This window comes from Magnolia sinica, chromosome 19 (assembly GCF_029962835.1).
Source record: "Magnolia sinica isolate HGM2019 chromosome 19, MsV1, whole genome shotgun sequence".
Taxonomy (NCBI): domain Eukaryota; kingdom Viridiplantae; phylum Streptophyta; class Magnoliopsida; order Magnoliales; family Magnoliaceae; genus Magnolia; species Magnolia sinica.
In genome coordinates, this window is record NC_080591.1 from 62,758,361 (window position 1) to 62,784,857 (window position 26,497).

The following is a 26,497-nucleotide window of genomic DNA, read 5'->3' on the forward strand; positions in this document are numbered from 1 at the left end:
AATCATATTGCTACTAACCTGTACAAAACAAGAGCTTCGTTTTTTCTGGCATCATATCTGTATTTAAATTCGGTGATATTTATTGGACTAACCTGCCATATAACATATGAGATTTGGTTCAACAAGGATGAAACACAGCAGCTGTGGCATGAAAGGTTGATGCAATGACTTTTGTAGCATACCAGTTCACAGAATCTTTTAAAGCTCCCTTTATCCTCTGGCATAAAAGTAGCTAGTACAGCCTCTCGTTGCCTACCAACATCAGCAAGTTCAGTCACCAACCTCAGCCTATCAAAGTTCATGTTGGCCCCACTGGTTATTGCTACAACATTTTCACCCTTCCGACCATAGTACTTGCAGTAAGCTTCTGCTCCAGCTAGGGCAAGTGCACCTGCTGGTTCTAGAATGCTCCTTTTCTCCTCAAACATGTCCTGAAGAATGGACTCAAATATAACAACTCTAGTATATCATACATTAAAGCGCCAAGGTCAGTGTAGCTACAATTCCGAACAAGTAAAAGATGAAGACTTCTACTTGCAAGAAGGAAAATAACTTGTAAAGTTCAGAGAAGAATTTATTGGGAATCAGTTCTCAGATACCAATCGTCAAGGACTGCTGGGGTTGGAAAGCTTAAGTATCATACCTTCTCTGCTTTAATTTGGAATCATCTAAAAAGTTCCATTTCAATGCAAGTAAAAATAAAGGAGAAGAATTTCTCTAGCACTCGATGAGTAGGGCATCCCCTAGGCTCTTCTGTCCCTTGATTTGTCTGTATTAAGTTCAGTGGAATATATTCATGACAAAGGCTTCTAATATCTCTCATATAACTGCAACTAGTCTCCACCATGGTAGCATAGGTAGTGCAACCTGCAGGGCATCCTCGATGGAGACAAAGGAATACTATACCAAGGATTACAAAGCTAAATGATAGCCAAATTTAAAACGCACTAATTTTGATATGGAAGATAACAGAATTGCAGATTTCTGGCACTAACATGGAAGTGATTGGAAACCGGGTTCACTTTGTAGGCATTAGATCTGTATACAACTCAGCACCAATCTGTTGGGATACCTACCAAATAGACATAAAAAGAACCATATTGAGTAAGCTGCAAATTACCTGTTAGTGAATAAGCTGCAAATTACAAACTGATTTGGCATGAAGCATATGCACTGTAGGAAGCTGAGCTATAATTGATACACAGTTTATGTTCAGAAATACCATTAAAATACCCAATAGCCTGTATAAGATTCGTTCCATATCTAAGCATTGTAGTTACATCTGTTGGAAATTGTGGTCCACTGTCCTGATCAGTAATGCACATATGTAGAAACAAATCAAACAGTAACTATCACCTCAAATACATCCTACCAGCTCATTCCTTTACTGTGACCATCTTAATTTTTGGATCGGGATGAGTTTTGGGTCCTCAGGGGTTTCTGAGGTGACGCATCCGATAGACAAGTTGGATCATGTGAATACATCACGTAGACCACCACATTTGCCCAGTACCACCAGAAGCTTATGGTGGAACCTGTACCATTGGAGTGCGCCCCATAGATATAAATGAAGCCATAACCCTCCAATACCATAAAGATCAGCTTCACATACCCTTATGGATGTAGTAGTGAAGTGGCCAAGATCTGCAAACATAGCTTCAGTACCTGCGAATTATAGAAGCCTACATGAGACTTATTCACAAGCAACAAACTGCATTCTAGCCTCTAAGAAATGGTTTGATAAAGGCTCAAACTTCCATTCACCTGTAATACAGAGAATTATGCCACCGAGAGAAATCCATCCATCTTTTCCAGTCTCTTTAAAGAACTTGAAAATGTAATGTGGAGAGAGGGCACGGAATACTCTAGGGTTCCAATGAATGATATTATACATGCCGATGACTGCAATACTGATGAGCCAGATGATTACAATGGGTGCAAACAAGAAGGCCACCTTGTGAGTACCATAGTGCTGCAAAGCGAATAGGCCAACCAGTACAACGCAGGCAATAATTACCACCATGCCTGTGTATCAGTCAAATCAACAATGGACCTTCAAGATTATTAACATCTCAAGCACAAATAAAGAAGTTTTCCATTATAAGGAAATAGCTACGGACATTATTGACTACTTGATCATCATCAAAGCTGCTGTCTTCATCATAGCATTGTCCCAGCTCTTTGGGGTTGGCTTTAGGAGTCCTGGGTCCTGTTTCGTGAATCATCAAGATTCAAAAAAGGAATTCTCATGGTTGCTATATTGGATGGGCACTATTAGAGTGGTGAATATTTTTTGGTGGAAGCAGATTGGGTAGTGACTGTTGTGGGGTTCACTACAATGTAGGTGTTTTATATAATTTGTTTTTAGGAGCTCATTTTAGGGTATGATTCCAAAAATAAAGCAGATCCTAATTAGCTTAAATGGACTACACCACAATAACCAACAATAATGTTTATTTTTCATCCAACTGTTGATAAGGTCACACTATCCTAATGAAGAGGAAACATAAATATCAGCTTAATCCAAAACATTTGCAGCATCTATGAAGTTTTTAATGGTGGATGTTCAATCACCACTATTTCTTATTGTGTAGACTGCTTGAACTTTGATATGCTTCATTTTTATTCTCATGTACTAAAATGAGATGGTGAAATGGATTGAGATCGTGGATAAAACGCATACATCATGGAGGGCTTAGGGTGTGTTTGGGTTACCCAATCGACTTTCCTCTTCAACTGCATGCTTGGCATAGTTGTATATATACATATGAGTCTACACCATACAGCTAACTCACCATTTTATAGAGCATAATCTAAAATTATACCATGTGACTTTTTCCTTCCAGGCTCATTTGGGTGCTCATATTGGATTGGATTGGATTCCAAATTACAAATGGAGGTGATTCTAAATCCTAGTTTGATTAGTCTATCGAGCACCTTGGTTGACCTGGCATTCATAGCAATATAAATCATCATCAACATTATTATCATTGGCCTACAACAAAAATTATAATAACTTCAAATAAAACGAAAGCTAAAACATTGTGCTTATAATTAGTAAAGCCATTCATAGCAAGTAACTTAAAACATTGTGCTTATAATTAGATTTGTGCCAAGTTGGCATGTAGAGCCATTCATAGCAAGCAACAAATTATTATTTTTTAATTTTTAATTTTTTAATTTTAATTTTTACAGATCTGATGTAAAAGCTTAGAATGACAATAATCCAAGTTAAAGATATGATGGCGCTGGAGCATATTTTTCAATCCTTCGAGCTCTTTACAATGTGAGATTTTTTAGGAAAGCACTAATCCGTTTATCTACAGATCTAGATAACAGGGAGACTCAAAATTTTGGAGAAAAAAAACAATAGATCTTGTTCCAGTACTAAGATCTGAACCTAACTGCCATCAGAAACCAAATTCTTCTCTCCAAGTCCGAAAATTTAGGGTCTCATATAGGAAAAAAATGTATACAAAGGATAGAGAAAAGATCATCAAAATGAAGAAAATGAAAAATAAGAACAATGAGTAGTATTTCCAAAGAAATTCGCAAAATTTCCACTTCTAAAGTCATGAATCAACAGAAACTCAAAATAGCAAAAAAAAAAAAAAAAAAAAAAAATTCATTAAAAGAAAAAAGAAAATGAGAAATCAAGAGCAAGAGTAAGCAAAATTTTCCTAACATTTTAAAAAATTGACGAAATTTCCATGTGAAATCTCTGTTTCCAGGGTTTCAACTAGAAAAAACTCGAAAACATGCTAAAAGAATCAAAATCTGCAAACAAGGAAATCGCAAAGGTCTTCTTTATGGGAATCCGACAGAATTCCAAAAAAAAAAAAAAAAAATCTCTGCATTCCTCTCTAAACCAGACGATCTAGGGTTCTCGATCGAGAAAAAAATAGAAGAACAGCAAAGAAATTCCAAACAAATCAAGAAAAACAAAATTGAGAGCTTGAACATCCGATCTTCGACGAGATTTAACGAGAAAATGCGGGAATAAGAGCAATACCGACCTGCACGTCCGAGAAACGAGAATTCCAAAGCTCCTTTCGCCATCAATCAACGAAATAGTTGGAAGTGAAGAAGGAGACGGCGATTTCCGAGCAAAAATCGAGAGAAACGAGGGTTTTGGGAGACTTGCGTGGACTCGCAGAGACCTTTTGCCCGAAATGCTGAGCGAGAGACGGTGCCTTGCTGTTGTAGAAATAACGAAAACGCAGGGTCTAAAGTACCCTTGCTCTTTTCTCAGTGTAACGGCAGGTGACCGGTGCGATATTGGCCTCAGTTTTCATAACCGAGGCAAAAACGGCCGGAGACCTCTGTACGGCCCACCATGACATGGTATCCGCACCATTCATCTCTTATTATATATTATTTTAGAATGGGACCCAAAATAGTAGACTGATTTAACATTCCAATGGGCCATGATGCATGGATCAGTGATAATAGGATAATTTACCTTTGAAATCTTACCGTGGCCCACCGTGAAAATGACAGACTTTTGGCCTCAGTTACTCACCAACCGAGGCAAAAGGGTAAACATTGGACATACTTTTAGACTCGTTTGCTCACCAAGTGAGGTAAAATGGCAAAATTTTGGCCTCACTTTCTCACCAACCGAGGTAAAATGGTAGACTTTTAGCCTCAGTTTTCAATAACCGAGGCAAAAGGGTTAGACTTTTGGCCTCAGTTTTCAATAAACGAGGCAAAAAGGTAGGCTTTTGGCCTCAGTTTTCAATAACCGAGGCAAAAGGGCAGACTTTTGGCCTTAGTTTCTCACCAACCGAGGCAAAAGGGTAGACTTTTAGCCTCAGTTTCTTAACAACTGAGGCAAAAAGGCAGACTTTTAACCTCGGTTGCTCACCAACCGAGGCAAAAAGGCAGACTTTTGGCCTCGATTTTTCACCAACCGAGGCAAAAGGGCAGACTTTTGGTCTCAATTTCTCATCAACCGAGGCAAAAGGGCAGACTTTTGGCCTCAGTTGCTTGCCAACCGAGGCAAAAGGGTAGACTTTTAACCTCAGTTCTCAACAACCGAGGCAAAAGGGCAGACTTTTGGCCTCAGTTGCTCACCAACCGAGGCAAAAGGGCAGACTTTTGGCCTCAGTTCTCAACAACCGAGGCAAAAGAGCAAACTTTTGGCCTTAGTTGCTCACCAACCGAGGCAAAAGGGCTGACTTTTAGCCTCAGTTTCTCACCAACCGAGGCAAAAGGGAAGAGTTTTGGCCTCAATTTCTCATCAACCAAGGCAAAAAGTGAATTTTTAACCTCAGTTTCTTTACAACCGAGGCTAAAAATCATATTTAGCCTCCTTTTTTTGAACCAAAGCTAAAAAATTGAGGCTAAAGGCCTACTTTCTTGTAGTGAAAGGAAATAAAAAAGAAGGGAATTGCAACTCCAAAGCATAACTACCCCACAGACAACAGGACAACCATTGGAGCAGATGGGTCCCACTCCAGCTGCGCTACCAATCGAAGCCTCTGATGAAAGGGATCCATTAGAGAAGCGCACGAGAGAGAGAGAGAGAGAGAGAGAGAGAGAGAGAGAGAGAGAGAGAGAGAGAGAGAGAGAGAGGAGGGAAATGAAAAACCCTCTCAGTGCTTTTTTTTTATTTTAATAACTAACATTTTACCAGTGACCACATACCAAAATCAGGGGCATTTTTGGACGGCCGCCGGTAAAAATTACACCGGTAAAGCCGCGTTTTCTTGTAGTCTATGAAAACCAAGATGTGGGATGTAAAACTGATTTTCATACTAACGTTGATTATGAAACGTGCCTTTTGTTTTATTTATTGTAACACCTTAGGGAATAGAATGTCCTAGCTTTATTTTTAATTTTTTCCTGCTCCTTTCACTGTCACTAGTGTTGTTTCCATTGTACTCCACTGTGTATCCACCAACCTGACACAATTACACTTTCCTATCACCATTTTCACTCCACAGCACCATACTTTTTAACTAATTTATAAAAAAAAAAAAAAGAAAAAAAAAGAAAAAAGAAAAAGAGAGACCATGTTGCCTCAAACTGTAGTTACATTACTACAATGTCCAGCTTAAAGTATGAAATTGTAATTCCCTTTGACACGAGTAATAAGGCAACTACAATCTAATCATTTCCACTTTATTTATAACTAAAAATAATGCAATTTAATTCCATAATGCATCCAAATGAGATCTTAGAAATCCAACAACGAATCTGTAAAATAACAACAACGATAATGACAACAAACAAATGCATCATTGAAAATTGAAAACCCTACCAAAATCACACAGAAGTAAAAGAAAATTGGAAAAGCACAAAACTTCTTCTATGACATCCTTCACAAGTACCCCTATTTGGCCTCCAATATTCATATAGGAGCTAATATGGTTTTTGAAGACTGAGCCAATCCTAAGAGTTGGGATTCCATTGGTTTGTCATTGCATCCTAGCTATGCTTCTAATTTCACAATCAATCTTAGCTATGCACCATAGAGTTGACTACAGAGACTAGCCTTATAAAGTTGAAATAATCAAACCATGATTGCGTTTCTTAGCATATATATTGAACTGCATGTCCAATTCCACTGCAATTAAATGGTTGTTCAAAATCCAATTCATCTTATGTCCAAACACAATCTGGGTGATAAAAAGTATTCCTATTCCATGTCATATTACATGTGGACGTCATGAACTCCTTTCCATTTCAATTTAGTGAAATGGACTTGATTGGTTTTGAAAGATCACATGGCCAATATTGGAGCTATTTCTGTGATTTATGTGCTAAAAGTATCCATTAAAAAATGACATAAGTGCCCTAATTTTTTAAATTTTATTTTATTTTAATACTTCAGGGTGGTTACTCACAGTTCCCCAAGATGCATTAACATACCCTATTTCACTAAGAACAAAAAACCAAAAACACATTCTGACACCATGTTGCATTATTCGAGAATAAAAACAGTAAAAACCAGAAATTCAATATCCTCTCTCTGATTCAAGGGGGAAAAAATTACATTTGCTAGACCAAAAAAAGAGGAAATTTCCAAACCATTCTAGAATACTACAAATTCTTGAGTATCTAAATTTACAATTCAATGACATTTATGAATGTAAGCTCGAAGGGGGTTATCAGGGAGTACAAAACCCAATATGTGAGCTATTTCATATCGTCAACAAGGGATTTACTCCCTATTGCATTAATCTAAGCATACCTGTAAAGCAAAGAAAAAAAGGGAGGGGTAGGCAGATTTGAGCGGGGTTTATTTGAGTATCTAAACCATTCTTCATCCATGTAACTATCTCCGGTACACGGATTCCATCCTTCAAAAAAGTAAAACATATAAAACACTAACTCTGGAAACAAAGGAAGGGAAAAAATCAAATACCTGTTTGTGGATTCTTTAACTTCTTCAACAATAGAGAAATGGGGCTGGAAGTAGCGGCAGGGAGACATCAAAGGTGCCACCACTAAGGTCAAAGATGAGGACATTCTTTTCACCAGAACTGTGTGGCTTTCTTATCAAGACCATAGGCAATGGCAGTAGCAGTGGGCTCATTGATGATAAGCATGACATTGAGGCTTGCAATGACACCAGCATCCTTGGTGCCTGACATTGTGAGTCATTGAACTAAGCAGGGAAGGTGAGAACAACATTCTTGATGGTGGAACTAAGATAGGCCTCTGCAATCTCACGCATCTTTATAAGGACCATGGAGGAGATCTCCTCAGCAACAAACTGCCTATCCTCACCCTTGTATTGGACGACGATCATCGGCTTGTCACTAGGTCTAGGAATGACCTTGAAGGGCCAGTGCTTAATGTCACTCTGGATAGAGGCATCACTGAATCTCCTTCCAATCAATCGCTTGGCATCTGAAAATAGAAATACAAGACATGAATTCAGGCATGTAGCAGATGAATGAGATTTCAGCTTTAAGCTAATGAAAAACAGATCCATTTGAAATAGAAATTCAAAAACAAGAAAGAGCCAATAGAGCAAATGAAAAAAAGCCTACCTTAGATCCAGATCTACAATAAATTCATCACTGGTAGCATAAATCTCATAAAAAGGTCAAGATCCAAGGCCAAAAGCATGCGTAAACATCTCAAAGCACTCGAAATCATAGATATGAGAGAAAATCAAGATCTGGGGGTTGAGATCTTACCGAAGATGGTGTTGATGGGGTTCATCGCAACCTGGTTCTTGGCAGTGTCTCTGATGAGATGCTCGGTGTCAGTGAAGGCGACATAGGAAGGGGTTGTATGGTTACCCTGATCATTGGCAATGATCTCGACTTGATCGTGCTACCATATGTGGTGTTGAGATTGATTCCGATCGCAGGACCTTCTTCCTTTCCTGGCATTTTAAAATCGCTTTAAAAATCACAGATCGAGAGAGAAGATAGAGAAGAAGGGAAGAAAACGAGTCATCAACTTGATTTCTAGGGTTTCAATTGACACAAAGCTATGGTTTATTTCTTTTGAAAATAGTTCCACTTTGGTGTAGTGTGTTAATGTACTGTACTTAGAATTAGGAACGGTTTAAAACTGTTCCAGAACAAAAAAGATAGCCATTCCTAATTAGCGATTTTGGTGTAGTGGATCCCTTAGCCACTCAGCCTCTTTGCCTATTGCAGTTAGGGCTATAAATTCAGACTCCATAGTTGAGTGCATTATGCAGGTCTATTTCTTGGATCCCCAAGATATAGCTGCACCTTCTAGGGTGAATACCCACCTTGTAGTAGACTTGTTGTCTTCTGCACTCGATATCCATCTCGCATCGATATATCCTTCTAACACAGTAGGAAACTCTGAATAAAATACTCCTAAGTCTTTGGTTACTTTTAAGTAGCCAAGGACGCTACTGATTGCATTCCAGTGTTCAGTACTGGGATTACTAGTAAACCTACTAAGTTTACTCACAGCATATGTGATATCAGGTCTAGTACATTACATAGCATACATAAGACTCCCTATAACAATCATATACTCTAGTTGTGCAATTGCTCTTCCGTTATTCTCTTTTAGCTTGATACTTAGATCAAATGGGTTTTTGATTCTTTTATATTCAGGTGGTTAAACTTGTTTAGTATTTTCTCAATATAATGAGATTGACACAAAGTTTAACCCTCATAATATTTTTTTTAAAACTTTGATACCTAGGATGGTATCTACTTGTCCAAGATCTTTCATTTTCAATGCGGAAGATAAAAACTTCTTTGTTTCAGTCATACCTTCCATTTTATTACTAATTATTAACATGTCATCAACATACAGACAATAATAATTATACAGCTACCATCAACTTTAGAATATATGCATTTATTCGCTACATTATGCATGAAACCATGAGACAATATTTTGGAATTAAACTTCTCATGCTATTATTTTGGTGCTTGTTTTAATCCATACAAAGATTTGATTAATCTACATGCTTTATTTTCATTTTTTGATAGAACGAATCCTTCAGGTTGTTCCATGTATACCTCCTCATTGAAGTCACTATTCAGGAATGCAGTCTTTACATCTATTTGGTGGATGTGAAGATGATGTATGGAAGTTAACGCAAATAATATCCTAATGGATGTTATGCTAGCTATAAGAGAATATATGTTAAAATAATCTATCCCTTCTTTTTATCTAAAACTCTTAGCTACTAGTCGAGCTTTAAAGGTTTGGATAGTCCCGTCAGTGTGATATTTCTTCCTAAATACCCACTTGCAACCTATGGGTCTAGAACCTAGAGGTAAGTTTATTAGTTCCCATGTTTGATTTGACATTATAGATTTCATTGCATCATTAATAGCTTCTTTTCAGAAAGCTGAGTTTCTAGAAGATATAGCCTCTTTATATGTTTTAGGATCATCTTCTATAGTCATTACTATAGGTATTTTTCTTATAACATTTTCTCTATCTCCTTCTACAAGATGAAAAAAGATGCGCTGAGAGTCTATATAATCATCGTCTAGACTCTTCTCTATTCTTGTCCTTTGACTCATACGAAGTTCAATAGGAACTTCTACTACCTGTGGAGCTGTATTATCTGGTTCTCTATCAGGAGTTTGGACTTTATTATCCTTTGACTCCAAGGATAGTGGGTTCTCAAAGAACTCAAAGTATCTTGATTATATTATGGTGTTAGATTCTAGGTCTAGGAGCCTATAAGCTTTATTATTCTGTGCATACTCTACGAAGGTGCACTTAAAACTCTGGGTTCCAACTTAGTTCTTTTTGGATCAGGAGTTCTGCAGTATGCAAGATACCCCCACACTTTAAGATATCCTAGGTTAGGTTTTCTATCTTTCTATGTTTTATATGGAGATATTTTATATTTCTTAGATGGTATTCTGTTTAATATATGATATGCTGCAAGCAGTGCCTCACCCCATAGACTGAGTGGCAACTTTGTTCATATTAGCATTAAGTTGACCATCTCTACTAATATTCTATTCTTCCTTTCTGTTAACATATTTTTCACAGAAGTTATTGAATTTATTATAGAAGTATTCTTCTCCTCTATCACTATGGAGAATCTTTATCTTCTTGTTTAGTTGATTTTCTACTTCCACTTTATATACTTTAAACATGTTTAATGCTTCATTTTTTCTCTTTAACAGATACACACACATATCTAGAGCAATCATCAATAAAAAGTTATAAAGTATCTTCTACCTCTATGAGTAGGAATGTTGTTTAACTCACAGATATCACTGTGCATAAGATCCAATACTTGAGAAGATCTCTTGACACTTGAAAAAAGTTTCTTTGTCATTTTGGATTATATGCACACTTCACGTTTATCATTTTCATTTTCTGTTTATGAGATTAAACCATTCTTAACCATGAACTTTAAGGTACTATATCTTAAGAACTTTAAGGTACATAAGCATAACCCACGAACAATAGTCATAAGAACACCATCACAAAATTCACTATGATCAAAAACTTTGAGTACAATGCATATGAAGGGAAATACAAGATAATGATAATAATAGAAACTCCCGAAGCTCAACTGCACACTCCAATTGCGGCGAAGCTACGGCGGCGTCCTGACATCACCTGCACGCATCGATTGTGCATAAGCTTATAGAAAGCTTAGAGAGTGGTGTAAATGTGTGCACAATATGAGTGTGCTCAAAATGCTAGGTTAAAGTAATGCAGAATCATGCTGATGGATATATGAATGCAATCAGCCGTACCAAGCCTATGTGGTGCAAGATATGAATGTTATTGGCCATATCAAGACCATGCGATGCGAGATGCAACTCAAGCATGCTAATCCTTATCCAAATCCATATATTAATGCAGCTCATCATTAGAGCATCAAATATCAGTGCAGTTCTCATTCTAAATAATCACCGGGGTTTAGTACACTCCAAATGGCACTGCCTTTTTCCTAGGCGCGCAGTCCAAGTGAGCTTAAGAAACCACACTATCTGCCTAGCCAATAGTCTGCCAATATCTATCTGGCACGTCAATAGCGGACTCATTCACGAGCTAGTAAAACTCAGCCTAGTAATGCCCCTACCCCCGGGTGAGTAAGGCCACACCCCTTTCCAATCGACCACAACACAGTGGGAGACACGACCTCATGGTATTCGGCCCTCGTGCGCTCATATATCCACTCGGTCTCGATGTTAGAGTCATCCTCTAGTACCATCGGGTTTAAAATTTTTTACACAGGGCATCTATGGTGACCCGATGCTTAGTAACCATATTTTCGGTGTCCAAACTTGCCATTCACGATGTGCCTGTGGAGGTCATAGCCCTGATGTCGCTAGGGCATATAGAAATCATGTCATACAAATGCGAAGTGCATGAATCACACTACCAGTCATGCAACAATCCTGCGCATACCATGCACTCATGAAGGGCAACTCCCCCTATTAGGGATCCTGTAAACAATCAGCCTGAAGACATATGCTATGATCAGTCATTCCTCATATCAAGCATACATATGATGTGTATGGGTATGAATCATGGAACTATTGTCATGCCCCAAACTCAGAAACCGGGCTCATAAAATTTTCGATCGGCGAATCCGGTGCCAACGCTTCCATATACTCCATTCTCGGCTCCCAGCATCCATATGCCAGATTCCGATCCTAGGATCCTACAAGGAGGGTTTTTTTTTTCCAATGTACATTTAATTCGTAATAAGCATAACCACAAGTTTACCCAAATCATAAAGGCAACATCATCATCACATATTCACTAATATAAATATTTGAGTACAGTACCGAAAGGAAAATACATATATCAAAAATCAAAGCTTTAGAAGACTGCTGCACGCTCCAAGCTCAATGCTGCTGCAACCTAACGTCACCTGCATGCATCTATCATGTATAAGCTTATAGAAAGCCTAGAGGGTGGTGTAAGTGTGTGCACGAGGCAAGTGCCAAGCACGCAAATATCAGAGTAAGCGGAAATACCGGCAAGTTCATAAATCATATGATATCAGAGTAAGTAGAAGTACTGACAAGTTCATAAGTCATACAATATTAGAGTAAGCATAAGTATTAACAAGTTCATGAGTCATACAATATCAGAGTAAGCAATACAGATCAGCTATGCAAATGAGGAGTCATGGAGAGTCAAAAATCAGATGTCGAGGGTACAATGCAATATGTAAATCTTGCTAAGTTCACGAATACCGTTAGCTGTATCTACACCATATAAATGCAGAAACACAGTAACCTAAAATGCCATATGCTGCGGATGTAATGCGATATGTGGTGCGAATGGGATGACCATGCTGGAGTGTGAAGTTAGGATGATAATACATAGTATCACAGGCTACGAGGTCTACCACAAGGGACTACTATCCAAACCAGTCCCATACATAATTTGAAAAAAGTCAGACTCAATGTGGTAAACTCCTGATCTCAGGTTAGTTGCCCGCCCTAACCGAAATCCTGGCCATTACGAAGGCACACGTAACAAATAGATGTACACCACTAGGCCAAGTGGATAGTGAATGAATGAATGAGTATGTAACTCCTCCACAAATCCGCGCTATACATCTCTGGGATCATCACCGAAGTCTAATACACTCTACATGCAAATCGTCGCCCACTGACATGCGATCATGCAAGTGGAAGACACCTCACTATCCGCCTGACCAGTAGTTAGCCAATATCTACCCGGCATGTTGATAGCGGACCCATTCATGAGTTGGTCAAACTCAGCCTAGATATGCCCTATACTCTCGGGCGGGTAAGGCCACCCCCCCTCCCAATTGACCATGACATAGTGGGAGACGCGACCTCCTGGTATTCGGCACTCGAGCGCTCATGTATTCACTCGGTCTCGACGTTGGGGCGTCTCCTGGCCTCAGAGGTTTAAAGATTTTTATCCACGAACATCCAAAGTGCCTAAATGCTCGAACCAAACTTTTTGGTGTCTCATCTAGCCATCCACGACATGCCTATGGAGGTCATAGCCCTAATGTCATTAGGGTGTACAGTAATCACAATCACACAATGTAAGATGCATGAGTCATGTAGTCCAAACATGCATCACTCCTACGATACTGTGCGCTCACGTGGGATAACTCTACCTATCAGGGAGTCCCATAAACCATCTACCCAATGACACATACGATGGTCAATCACATCTCATAACAAACATACAAATGATGCTTATGGGCATGTATTATGATACTATGCTGTCACATACTCATAATCGACATCGATAATTGGCCTAACGAGGCCTAAGGGAATGTCACAATGTGGACCTTTAACCATCATTGCCCATCAATGTGGACATTCAACCAACATTGTTCCCAAGGAGTGGTCCACATAGGGCCAAACATATAGTGGGCCCTTGGCCTCACACAAGGGCCTAATATACAATATCATGGGCCTCGTACAAGGACTATATACACATCACTATGGGCCGGATCACATGGGCCTCGAATACATCATGAAGGGCCTTGCTCATGGGTCTCATATACACAACAGGTGGGCCCTGCACATGGGCCTCAGATATATCACACAGCCATAACCCATGGGTCTAATGCACATCATAATGGGCCTCATTAAATGGGTTACAAAAACATCACAATGGCCACGCCGTATGGGCTGGAAATACATCTCAATGGGCCTTACCAAATGGGCCAGAAATACATCACAATGGGCCACGACATATGGGCTGAAAATACATCTCAATGGGCCACGACCCATGGGCTTCAGGGCCACATCAATAGGTTTGATATACACCACATATGGGCCTCACATAAGGGCCTCATACACAACAGGTGGGCTGCATCAATGAGCTGCACTAATGGGCCTCATACACATCAAGTGAGTTGCGTCAATGGGACGCACTAATGGGCCTCATACACATCAAGTGAGTTGCATTCATGGGCCGCACTAATGGGCCTCATACACATCAAGTGAGTTGCATCAATGGGTCGTACTAATGGGCCTCATACACATTAAGTGAGTTGCATCAATAGGCCGCACTAATGGGCCTCATACACATTAAGTGAGTTGCATCAATGAACCGCACTAATGGGCCTTATACACATCAAGTGAGTTACATCAATGGGTTGCACTAATGGGCCTCATACACATTAAGTGAGTTGCATCAATGGGCAGCACTAATGGGCCTCATACACATTAAGTGAGTTGCATCCATGGGCCGCACTAATGGGCCTCATGTATATATCAAGGTGGGCCTCATCATCCCCCCCAAAAAAAGAATCATATGGAAGGATCATTTGGACTATACCACAAATAGTAGTGGAGATAATAAACTAGCACTGTTAAATAAATCATAGGGCCCACCATAAAGTTCATCTTCCAACCAATCGAATCATAAGGTCATAAAGTCTTGGATTAAGAGGGAGAACAATTCCTCATTGACCCAGAACTTTCGTGACCCAAATAGGTTTCAATGATAGACATTCAATCCTCCACTATTTCTGTGGTGTGGTCCACCTGATCAATGGATGATCACATCATGGTGTGGCCTGCCGTAATGTATTTGAGATCTAACCAATTCCTAAGTTAACATAGCGATAGATGAAGTGAAACAATATCAGCTTAATTGGAAACTACCATGGCCCATAGAGGTTTGAACAGTGGATGTCACTGTCCCCATTAAATTTTGATGGTGGGGGTCCGCTTGAACTTTAGATCTAACCCATTCCTTTGCTCATGCCGTAAAATGATATCTCAAGTGGTTGGACGATTTGAATACAACACGTGCATCATGGTGGGTCCCATGGATAGACGGCATGGATGGAAAATACATCAGGGGTGGGGTCTACCCACAGTGGCCCACCTAGGACAGCTCGCTAGATGAATGGATGGACGGTTAGATATAACACATACCTGGTGAGACCCACAAGTTGCAGACGTCAATAGGCAACTATATAGTTGTCGTACATGCAGCTATTGCTGCATTAAAGGAAAGCAGAGGTGGGTCCCACGTAGGGCCCACCCTCCTGTATATAAAAAAATATAATATATACATCTATATGTGTGTGTGTGTGTGTGTGTGTGTGTGTGTGTGTGTGTGTGTATAATATAGCTGCTGCTACTACAGCTTTTATGCATTAAAAGGGGGCAGAGGTGGGTCCCACATAGGGCCCACCTTTCTCAGTTAATATTTGTTATTATATAATATTATAATATAATATATAATATATTAATATAGTATAATATATTAATATCATATTAAATAAACATGCAATGTTCAGGCCTTGGACGGCCTGGACATACACATATATAAAGGGATGCCCCACACGGGTGGGTCCCACCGTCTAGTGCTGTGGATGGTGCGGATAGAGCACATACATCATTGGTAGTTGCCACCAAATGGATGACGGTATGGGTATACATACATACATCAGTGGGTCCATTTGGGGCCCACCATAATGTTTATCTACCGTCCAATCTGTTGATAGGGTCACACAGCCCTGGATGTAGAGGGTAAACAAATTTCATAATGGTCCAAAACTTTTGGATGCCCAAAAGGGTTTCAATGGCAGACGTTCAATCCCTACCGCTTCCTGTGACGTGGGCCACCTGAGCTCCACCTACGGTTGATTTTTGGAGAGGGGCCCGTTGCCTTAAAGGGCCATCAAATGCATGGTGTGGATGTTTAGCACACATCACGATGGGGCCTGTAGTGGGGCCCATGGCCCCTGACCACCGTCCACGCACAGCATCGTCATACGCTGCACGTCCTCTGACGGTCAGCAGCAGTAGGCGCTGCTGCTTATATTTTTATTTTATTATTATTTTTTTTGAAAAATAGGTTTTCCGTGGTAGGGCCCGCATCAGGTGGATCCACTCCACCCATTGGATTCCATGGCTTAAGACAGTCCAAATGAGTTCAATATTCGGTATGTTTCGGTGTACAAAAACATCAGAATGAATTTTAATAGTAAAACCATGATTTTCTATGATATAGCCTGCCAGATAATGAGATTGGTCTCATATTTTGGCTTAACGTCTAAAATGAGCCAGGGAATGAGATGGACGGCGTGGATCAGATTTATACATCAAGGTGGGGCTTGCATGAGTGGCCCACCCAAAAGCTTTAGACCAAGCTGATATTTTTATTTTCCCACGGCACGTCCAGACGTGCATCCCATTGTTTGTTCATACTTCACTACATGTCCAGCGTCCAGGGACGCTGGACGGTGTGAATATAACTCATTCTAGGTGGGTCCCACATGGACGGGCCCACCTGATTGTATCAACATGATATGTGTGTTTTTCCATCATCCAGACCCTTTAAGAGGGGTAACAAAGTAGGTTGGTCCCCATGTTTGGATAGACATGGAGTCCATTTGATGGATGGCTTGGACGCCACATACACTCATTGAATGGGCCACAAAATAAAGGAAGGAGAGGGAGAGAAGCACCCACCTAAAATCTTCTCCTCCTTTCGCCAAAGCATGTCAGAGCTCTAATGGATGGACTTCAACGGTTGAGATTGATTTTAGAGGGTGGGATTGGATGATAGGAAAGTGGGTCACACCTAGATCTTTTTCATGGAGAGCTTGGACGTCCACCTCCCATGGTTGCTTGGAGAATAAGGAAGAAAGAGGGAGGGAGAGAGAGATAAGAGAGAGAGAGGAGTTATGGCTTGTCATAATGATGTAATGCCAACATAAATGCCTAGGTAAGGGAATGTGTTGACTTATGGGAAAAGGAGAGGAAATGATTACCTAGCACATCACCCCATGATGGCTTAGAAAATTATGCCATTACAATAGGAGGGTCCCGCAACGTGCAATCTACAGTCATTACAATGCGCGGACTACTACTTATGATTTAAGCGTCGCATTGATGCATGAGATGTCGCGTTGGAACTGCGGCGACGACGCGGTCGTAAGGGTACAAGTCTCGGGTCGAGCCGAATCTGGAATACGGGACACAACTCGGGATCGTATGCAATTACCGATAACAGATCGCGAGTCACTGAAATTCGATCGGGAGGACCGCGGATGCATACGAAACTGTACTTTAAGACCCGTATCTTAGCCCGTACCATTCCGTAGGCTTCCGCGGTCCTCTTAGTCAAATTTTGGTGACCCGCGATCTGTTATCAGCATTTGCAAGTGATCATGAGTCATGTCCAATATATCATCATTGGCTCAACTCGAAACTTATACCCTTGCGACCGCATTGTTACCATGGTTCTAATGCTGTATCTCGTGCATCAAAGCAACGCTTATATCAAAAGTTGTGGTCCACGCATTATAATGGTTATGGACCTCACATTATGGGACCTACCTACCCCTATGACACCATTCCCTAGGTGTCATGTCTTTACACAAGTAATAATGGCTCATCCTCTTAAGTCAACACCTCCCCTTACCTAGGCATTTATGATGGCCTTACATCATTATGACAAGCCATAACTTCTCTCTCTCTCTTATCTCTCTCTCCCTCTCTCTTTCTTCCTTATTCTCCATTTGTAAGAACTATGGACATCCAACCCATTCCAAAGTTCCAACCATCTTCCACCTTAGATCCTCACCAATCCAACCTTTATATCATCATCTCCACCGTTGAGGAAGCTTCGTAAGGGTGTTAGAACATAATGGTAGAAGTTGAAGGGAAAGATTTTGAGGTGGGTGTTTCTCTCTCTCCTTTATTTGTGGCCCATTTAATGATTGTATGTGGTATCCAAATCATCCATCAAATGAACCTCATGGCCGTGCAAGCCATGTGGGCCCTACCGTATGGTGAGAAGAAAACACAAATATTGGATTGATCCAAATCAAGTGGGCCATCCATGTGAGACCCACATTGATGTGCTTCAGTGAAGCTTGAACAGACAGGTGTCTGCACGTGAAAAATAAAAAAAAATATCAACTTTATTTGAGATATTTAGGTGGGCCACTCATGCAGGCCTCACCTTGATGTATGGATTTAATCCACACCGTCCATTCCATTCCTTAGATCATTTTAGGCATTGAGCTAAAAGATGAAGGCAATCCGGCTATCTCGAGGGCCATAGCATAGAAAATAGTGTTGTTACCATTGGAATTTACCCTGATGTTTCTATACACCGAAATATGCTCAATATTGGGCTTGTTTGATCTGTTATGGGCTGTAAAATCTAATGGGTGGGGTGGATTCTTTTGATGCGGGCCCCACCTAAGAAAAATCTCAGAAAAACTAAAATTTATAAAAATATGTTAGTGTGGGGCTTCCTTCTGCTGACATCCAGCGTCTAGAGGACGCTACAGCGTCCGCTGCTGGACGTAGGTGGGATGGTGGGCCCCACTACAGACCCCTACGTGATGTGTGTTGAACATCCACACCATGCACCTGATGGGTCCCCTTTAATTAATGGGTCACCCCAAAAATCAGCCATGCATGGGACTCAGGTGGTCCACATTTCAAAGCAGTAGGGGTTGAACGCCTACCCTTAAAACCATTTTTTTGGGTCCCAGAAGTTTTGGATGCTTATGATATTTGTTTTTTCACCTTTATCAAGGTCTGTGTGACCCTATCAATGGATGGGATGGAAACTAAACGTTATGGTGGGGCCCACACCATAACGTATATGTTATGTCCAGACCGTCCATCTGATGGATGAGCAGCAACAAGGTGCTGTTGTGCTCGGACGTCAACACGTGGGCCTCACCACAAGGTATTGTTTTATCATAACCGTCCATCCACTGGACGTGGCCCCACCTGACGCAGGTGTATTATCCAATCCGTCCCTCAGGATGGTAGACCCTGATGAAGCATGTGTTATATCCTTCACCGTCCAGACATATCTGGACGGTGCTGAACTGATTAGGACGGGGCTGTAATGGGCCACCCAATAAATGTATATATTTTATATCTAAATCATCCACCCATTAGACGTGGACCCCACCATGGTAGCATCCGTCCGTCCTAGTTTGAACAACTGAAAACCAATCTTCGTGATCTTTTACAATTCTGCCACCTAGGCATGGGTTGCTGCTACCCCATGGGGCACATTGGATGGTCTAGATCATGAAAAGTGATGATGGGTGGGGCCCACCTAGGCATGGGTTGCTGCTGCCCCATGGGGCACATTGGACGGTCCGTCATTGGACGTTTTGTGCTAGAAGGGAACTGTTTGGATGCTTTGTTCAAAAAAAATAAAATAGGTGGGGCCTACTTCTGATGATATTCTCGGGGATCTACTCCGTTCATCATTTTCTCAGTAACGTATAAGCCCATGGGTCAAAATATGAAGTAAATCCGAACTCTATATGGGCCACACTATCCACCTGTGATGAGGCACTACCCACCGTTGAAGTAACCCTCTGTTATCCTTTACGTGCATGCATATGGAATTTTGCGTATTTCCAAATTTGCCACTCTCCCTTCTTGAATAGTTCGTCGTTCCTTCCTCCCTACTGCACCATCCAAAAGAAGTGAAATTTGGCGAATATCCACTGTTTTTCATGTTCTTTCCATCAGTTCAGTTTGGGTCTCGATCGCCCAAGGATGTCCAAGATACTTTCGTAATGGTTATTGTCTGATCTTACCCATCGGGTCACTTATACACTGATCCAAGGGATGAATTTTGACGTGTATGACTAATTTGTGGTCATCGGATCATATATAAAGTTTCAAGCTGAACGGATGGTGGAAACCCTGTGATCAAGCATTCTGGCTGACTCTAAGGCCACTTGAGCTTTAATTTCTTAAAATTTTCAAATCACTGGCGTGTAAATTCATCGATCTTGGTCCCCTGGGGTCCGTCCCTTGCCTTGGTGAATTATGAGTGTTAAAACCATGCTTTTAGCACCCTTTTGTAGTCCATGCTCCTAAATACACCTTGCATCACAAACATGATTAAAGCAGGCCATTAAACGGTATCATGTACGTAAAATCAGGTAATAATTAGGGTCTAATATGCAATATTCGACCCTCATCAGTAGCGTGTGGGGCCCACCTTGTATTAATGTCTTATTTCCACCGTCCAGTGATCTGGACGGTAGACCACACCATGATGTATTTGTTCATCCACACCGTCTAGATGATTTAGACAGTGCTGGACGTGTTTGGACGGTGATGAGGACTCCACCATGATGTATGTATTTTATGTCCACATCATCCTTCTACCGGTCCCACCTTGATGGATGTGATTCATCCACACCGCCCGACCATGTGATAGAACCCACCTGTAATGTATATTTGAGGCCCACTTGTTATATATTTGAGGCCCACTTGTTATTTTATGAGAACCATTGGTGCTGCCCATTGATGCGGCCCAACTTGATATGATGAGGCCCATGTGCAGAGCCCACTTGTTATGTATATTAGGCCCATGTGCAGGATCCGTCTGTTATGTATTTGTGGCCCTTTCTGGCGTGGCCCATTAAGTTGTATTCTAAGTCCATATGATGCAGCACACTTGATGTATATTGGCCCATTGGTGCGGACCATGTGATGCAACCCATTTGATGTGTATTAGGCCTATGAGATGCGGCCCATCATGACGTGTATTAGGCCCAGGAGATGCGGCCCACCGTGGCATGTAATAGGACCATGTGATGCGGCCCATAGTGATGTATATGTAGCCCTTATATGAGGCCTAAAGTGATATATGTTGGCCCACATGACAAGGCCGATGTGATATAAATGAGGCCCATCGTGATTGTATGTGAGGCCATGGGCCCACAATATGTTTGGCCTTATGCAGGTCACTCCTTAGGAGCAATGTTGGTTAGATGTCCACATTGATGGGTAATAATGGTTAGATGTCCTCATTGTGACCTTCCCTTAGGCCTTCTTAGGCCATTCTCTTCGTGGGTTAACCCAAATAAGTGGGCCCCATTCGCCTTAGACGGATGGCTCCATGCTATTGGATTTGATATAACCACGGCCCAGAGCTGATCTTTACATTATGGTTGATTGGTTGTCCATTTATAGACCCCACCTTGCTTATATATGCCGGTTGTCGGTGCTGATTATTGATGCTAATCGTCGGTGCTGAACATTGATGTTGATTATCAGTACTAAGTATCGAGGTCGATTCTAAGTGTCAATTCTGATGGTTGAGGCCGATTTTGATTGCCAAGTTCGATTGTCGAGACCTATATGATGTCTATATGACTCGTAGTTGAGGCTCATTGTGATATGCATTCGGCCCGTATTTGAGGCTCGTTGTAATGCGTATTCAGCACTTGAGTAAGGCCATGGTGTTGTATATTTGGCCCTTATGTGAGGCCATGAGTCCACTATACGTTAGGCTCTATGTGGGCTATTCCTTGGAGGCAATGTTGGTTAAATGTCCACATTGTCGAGACCGATTGTCGATATTAGTTATTGATACTGATTATGAGTATGTGACAGCATAACATCATGATACATGCCCATACGCATCATCTGCATGTTTGTTATGAGATGTGGTTGACCATCGCATATGTCATTAGGCAGGTTGTTATGAGACTCCTCAGTAGGCGGAGGTTATCTCATATAAGCGCACAGCATGCATAGGATTGATGCATGACTGGATTGTATGATTCATGCATCTTGCATTGTGTTATGATTACTGTACGCCCTAGCAACATCAGGGTCGTAGCCTCTACAGGCATGTCATGGATGGCCAGACGGGACACTAGAAATTTGTTCTAGCATCGGGCTGTCATAGATGGCTCTGGGTGAAAATTCCTAAACCCTCTTGGTACCAGAGGACGCCCCAACATCGAGACTGAGTGGATGTATATGAGCGCATGAGGGCCAAATACCAGGAGGCCGCATGTCCCACTGTATCGTGGTCGATTGGGAGGGAGTGTGACCTTACCAGCCTGAGTGAGGGGGTAATATCTAGGTTAAGTTTGACCAGCTTGAGGAATGGGTCCGCTATTGACGAGCCGGGCCCGATATTGGCAGGTGGATAGTGAGGTCTCTTCCACTTACCCAATTATGCCCTCGGATAGGGGCGGCAAGTTGGCATAGAGTGTAATAGACCCCGGTGATGATCCCAGAGAGGAACCATATTGATGTGTGGACTTATTGAGCAGGAGTTTCTTACTCATTCATTCATTCTTTCACTATCCACTCGGGCTGGTGGTGCGTAACTATTTGTTACGTGTACCTTCGTAATGGCTAGGATTTCGGTTGGGGCACGCGACTAACCTGAGATAAGGAGTCTGACTATCCAAATTTAGATATGGGACTTGTTTGGATAGTAAGTCCCTTGTGATGGACCCCATAGCCTGCGATACTATGTACTATCATCTCGACTTCACACTCTGGCATGGTTATTCCATTCACACCGCATATGACATTTTAGGTTACTGCGTTTCTGCATTTATATGGTCTAGATACGACTGACGCTATTCGTAAACTCATCAGGAATTGTATATTGCATCGCATCCTTGGCATCTGATATTTGGCTTTTTATGATCCTTATTTGCATAGTTGTTCTATATTGCTTACTCTGTTATCTTATGATTTATGATCTTGTCAGTATTTCTATTTACTCTGATAATTCCTGCTCTTGTCAGTATTTCTGCTTACTCTGATAATTCATGATCTTGTCAGTCTTTCTGCTTATTCCGATAATGTACGGTTTATGGATTACCAGTATTTTCGGTATTGGATGATGATGGCATTATATTGAATACTTAACACTTACCTTGTGCACACACTTACACCACCCTCTAAGCTTTCTATAAGCTTATGCATGATAGATGTGTGCAGATGATGATAGGTTGCAGCAGTGTTGAGCTTGGAGCATGCAGTAGCTTCTAGAGCTTGACTTTTAATTTATGTATTTCCCTTTCAGTATTGTATTCAAATGTTTATATTAGTGGATATGTGATGATAGTGTTGTCTTTGTAATTTGGGTATATTTTTTATTATGCTTATTACGTGTTAAATGTACGTTGAAAAAAATTTAAAAAAAAATCCTCCTTATAGGATCCCAGGATTGGAATATGGCGTATAGACGCTAGGAGCCGAGAATGGGGTACTATAGAGGCTGTCGGCACCGAATTCGGTGATCGGGATTCCTATGAATCCGATTCCCGGGTTTAGGGCGTGATAGGTATGGACTAAGATACGGGTCTTATAGCTCTCCCCTCCTAATAAAAATTTCATCCTCGAAATTTACAAAATAGATAAGGGAAGAGGAAACATCATCAAGTATATATGTCAAGGCTCAATCAATCTACAAAAGGATGAAGATATCGCTCTCTAATCTCAGCCTTCTGCTCTCAAGATGCCTCATCAACACTTTAGTACCCCTACTAAACCTCAGATCTTGAATTAGAAACGATCGAAACTAGGATACCTTGCAACCTCATCATCTAACCAATGATTAATCTAACAAGATGGTCCTAATGCCTGGTTGCGCAAATCGTCAGCGACTCTGCCGACTGAGGGTCCTGCAGAACTGCATAAAACTTGCCCTATGCCTGCTGGGGAGGTGTATGTCCCTCCCCCAAAGAGGTCGTTGCTGCTGAAAAATGAGGGCACTCACGCTTACGATGCCCCCTCTAACCACATCTGAAGCAAACGCCCGTAAATGGTCTCTTTGGTGGTGTTGAAGGTGTTGCTGGTGCTCGAAAGGATGGACGGTTCCTATGCCTCTGCGGCCGTCGACGCTATTGCTGTTGGAAACTACCAGAGGCGATTTTCCTCTTTTGGTCTCCTTTGTGGTCACAAACCCTCTGTGAATCGTTTCATTCGACCTCATAAATCTGGGCCCTCTGAACTACCCGCTCAAAGGTTGGGAGCATGTGTCTGACGACACGACTCCTGAGGCCAAAACATAAGCCGTTCTCAAAACGGCGGGCCTTTCGCTCCTCATCATCAACCAAATACAGCGCGAACCTTGATAGCGCCACGAAACGAGCCGCATACTGTGCCATAGACATGTCTCCTTGTACCAAGGTCTCGAATTCTAACACTCGCTGCCAACAAATGTGGTCATGAAAGTACTGCTGGTTAAATCAGTTTATGAAATCCTCCCATGTCTAGACGAAATTAGGCTTTACAACACAGGTAACGGAGGTCCACCACTGCTCGACCTCACCTTGGAGAAGAAATACTGCTAACCGGACTCGTTGCTGGGTCATACATGCCATAGTATCAAAAATCTTCTCAAAATCAAAGCACCATCTCTCGGCTACTGTCGGATCTGGCTCGCTCTGGAAATGTGGAGGATCAAACTATCTGAACTCTCGAAGAAGGGCACTCGCGCGCTCCAGCTCTGCCTGGGCTGGTGAAACAACGGGTTGCATGCCCTGCCCTTGGAGGGCGGTCGTCGCAGCCTGCAACATCTGCTGTAACTGGGAGGCACTTACAAGTACGGTCAGATCCCCACCGGCCCCGGGTTGAGTAGCAGCATCCTCAGCCTGGGGAGTAGGGGTCTGAGGTGGTAGAGCGGAAGTTGCTCGAATCGCTCTCCTGGGCGGCATGTTCTATAGGGAAGAACAAAGGCACTTATCAACCTTGAGAACTTTTGAAGGCATGTAAGTTAAAAGTCTATAACAGAAGATCACTAAGTTATTCAAACTTGGGACCTAATCATTCTAAGTTCTTGACAATTATATGGTGTAGGGTAGTTATCAGCAGATATGCGATGTTATCCTCAGGTATTCCCAAGTTATGCTTTGATACCAACTTCTTTAACGCCCCAAACTCGAAAACTGGGATCACAAAATTTTTGGCCAACGAATCCGGTGCCGATAGCCTCCGTAGTACTCATTCTCAGCTCCCAACGTCCATACGCAAGATTCTGATCCTGGGATCCTACAAGGAGGATTTTTTTCCAATGTACATTTAACTCGTAATAAACATAACCACAAGTTTACCCAAATCACAAAGGCAACATCATCATCACATATTCACTAATATAAATATTTAAGTACAGTACCGAAAGGAAAATACAAATATCGAAAATCAAAGCTCCATAAGACCGCTGTACGCTCCAAGCTCAATGCTGCTACAACCTAACGTCACCTGTACGTATCTATCATGCATAAGCTTATAGAAATCCTAGAAGGTGGTGTAAGTGTGTGCACGTGGCAAGTGCCAAGCATGCAAATATCAGAGTAAGCGGAAATACTAACAAGTTCATAAATCATATGATATCAGAGTAAGCAGAAGTACTAGCAAGTTCATGAGTCATACAATATCAGAGTAAGCAGAAGTATGGGCAAGTTCATGAGTCATACAATATCAGAGTAAGCAATACAGATCAGCTATGCAATGAGGAGTCATGGAGAGTCAAATATCAGATGCCGAGAGTACAATGTAATATGTAAATCCTGCTAAGTTCACGAATACCGTCAGCCGTATCTAGACAATATAAATGCAGAAACACAGTAACCCAAAATGCCATATGCCGCGGATGTAATGCGATGCGAATGGGATGACTATGCTAGAGTGTGAAGTTGAGATGATAATACGTAGTATCACAAGCTACGGGGTCTACCACAAGGGACTACTATCTAAACCAGTCCCATACCTAATTTGGATAGTCAGACTCAATGTGGTAAACTCCTGATCTCAGGTTAGTCACGCACCCTAACCGAAATCCTGGCATTTTGAAGGCACATATAACAAATAGTTGTGCACCACCAGCCCGAGTGGATAGTGAATGAATGAATGAGTATGTAACTTCTGCCCCACAAATCTGCACTATACATCTCTGGGATCATCACCGGGGTCTAATACACTCTACATGCAAATCACCGTCCACTGACGCGCGATCATGCAAGTGGAAGAGACCTCACTATCTGCCTGACCAGTAGTCAGCCAATATCTACCCAGCACATTGATAGCGGACCCATTCATGAGCTGGTCAAACTCAGCCTAGATATGCCCCCTACTCTCGGGCTGGTAAAGCTACAGTTCCTCCCAACTGACCACGACACAGTGGGAGACACGGCCTCCTGGTATTCGGCACTCGGGCGCTCATATATCCACTCGGTCTCAACGTTGGGGCGTTTCCTGGCCTCGGAGGTTTAAGGACTTTCACTCACGGACATCTAAAGTGCTCAGATGCTCGAACTAAGCATTTTCAGTGTCCCATCTAGCCA

General features: G+C 41.6%; 1 protein-coding gene and 1 pseudogene across 2 annotated transcripts; both read right to left on the reverse strand.

The window, feature by feature from the left end:
- Positions 1 to 1,440: 1,440 nt before the first annotated feature.
- Positions 1,441 to 2,249, reverse strand: LOC131234905 (potassium transporter 7-like). Of its 2 annotated transcripts, XM_058231900.1 has the most exons (3): positions 2,121 to 2,249; positions 1,765 to 2,025; positions 1,441 to 1,665 (listed from the first exon to the last, which is right to left on the reverse strand). In XM_058231900.1, the coding sequence occupies exons 2-3, from the start codon at positions 2,021 to 2,023 to the stop codon at positions 1,472 to 1,474; spliced, it is 453 nt and encodes a 150-aa protein (XP_058087883.1). In that variant the 5' UTR covers positions 2,024 to 2,025; positions 2,121 to 2,249; the 3' UTR covers positions 1,441 to 1,471. The 2 variants fall into 2 exon arrangements, with proteins under 2 accessions (XP_058087883.1, XP_058087882.1); XM_058231899.1 differs by having other exon boundaries at positions 1,765 to 2,231.
- A 4,899-nt stretch (positions 2,250 to 7,148) lies between these two features.
- Positions 7,149 to 24,871, reverse strand: LOC131234653 (heat shock cognate 70 kDa protein-like; annotated as a pseudogene).
- Positions 24,872 to 26,497: the final 1,626 nt, after the last annotated feature.

Coding starts and splice junctions, on each gene's coding strand:
- LOC131234905 (XM_058231900.1), bottom strand. CDS start 2,023: ATGGTGGTAATTATTGCCTGCGTTGTACTGGTTGGCCTATTCGCTTTG. Junction 1,666..1,764: donor CATAATTCTCTGTATTACAG/GTGAATGGAAGT, acceptor TATAATTCGCAG/GTACTGAAGCTATGTTTGCA.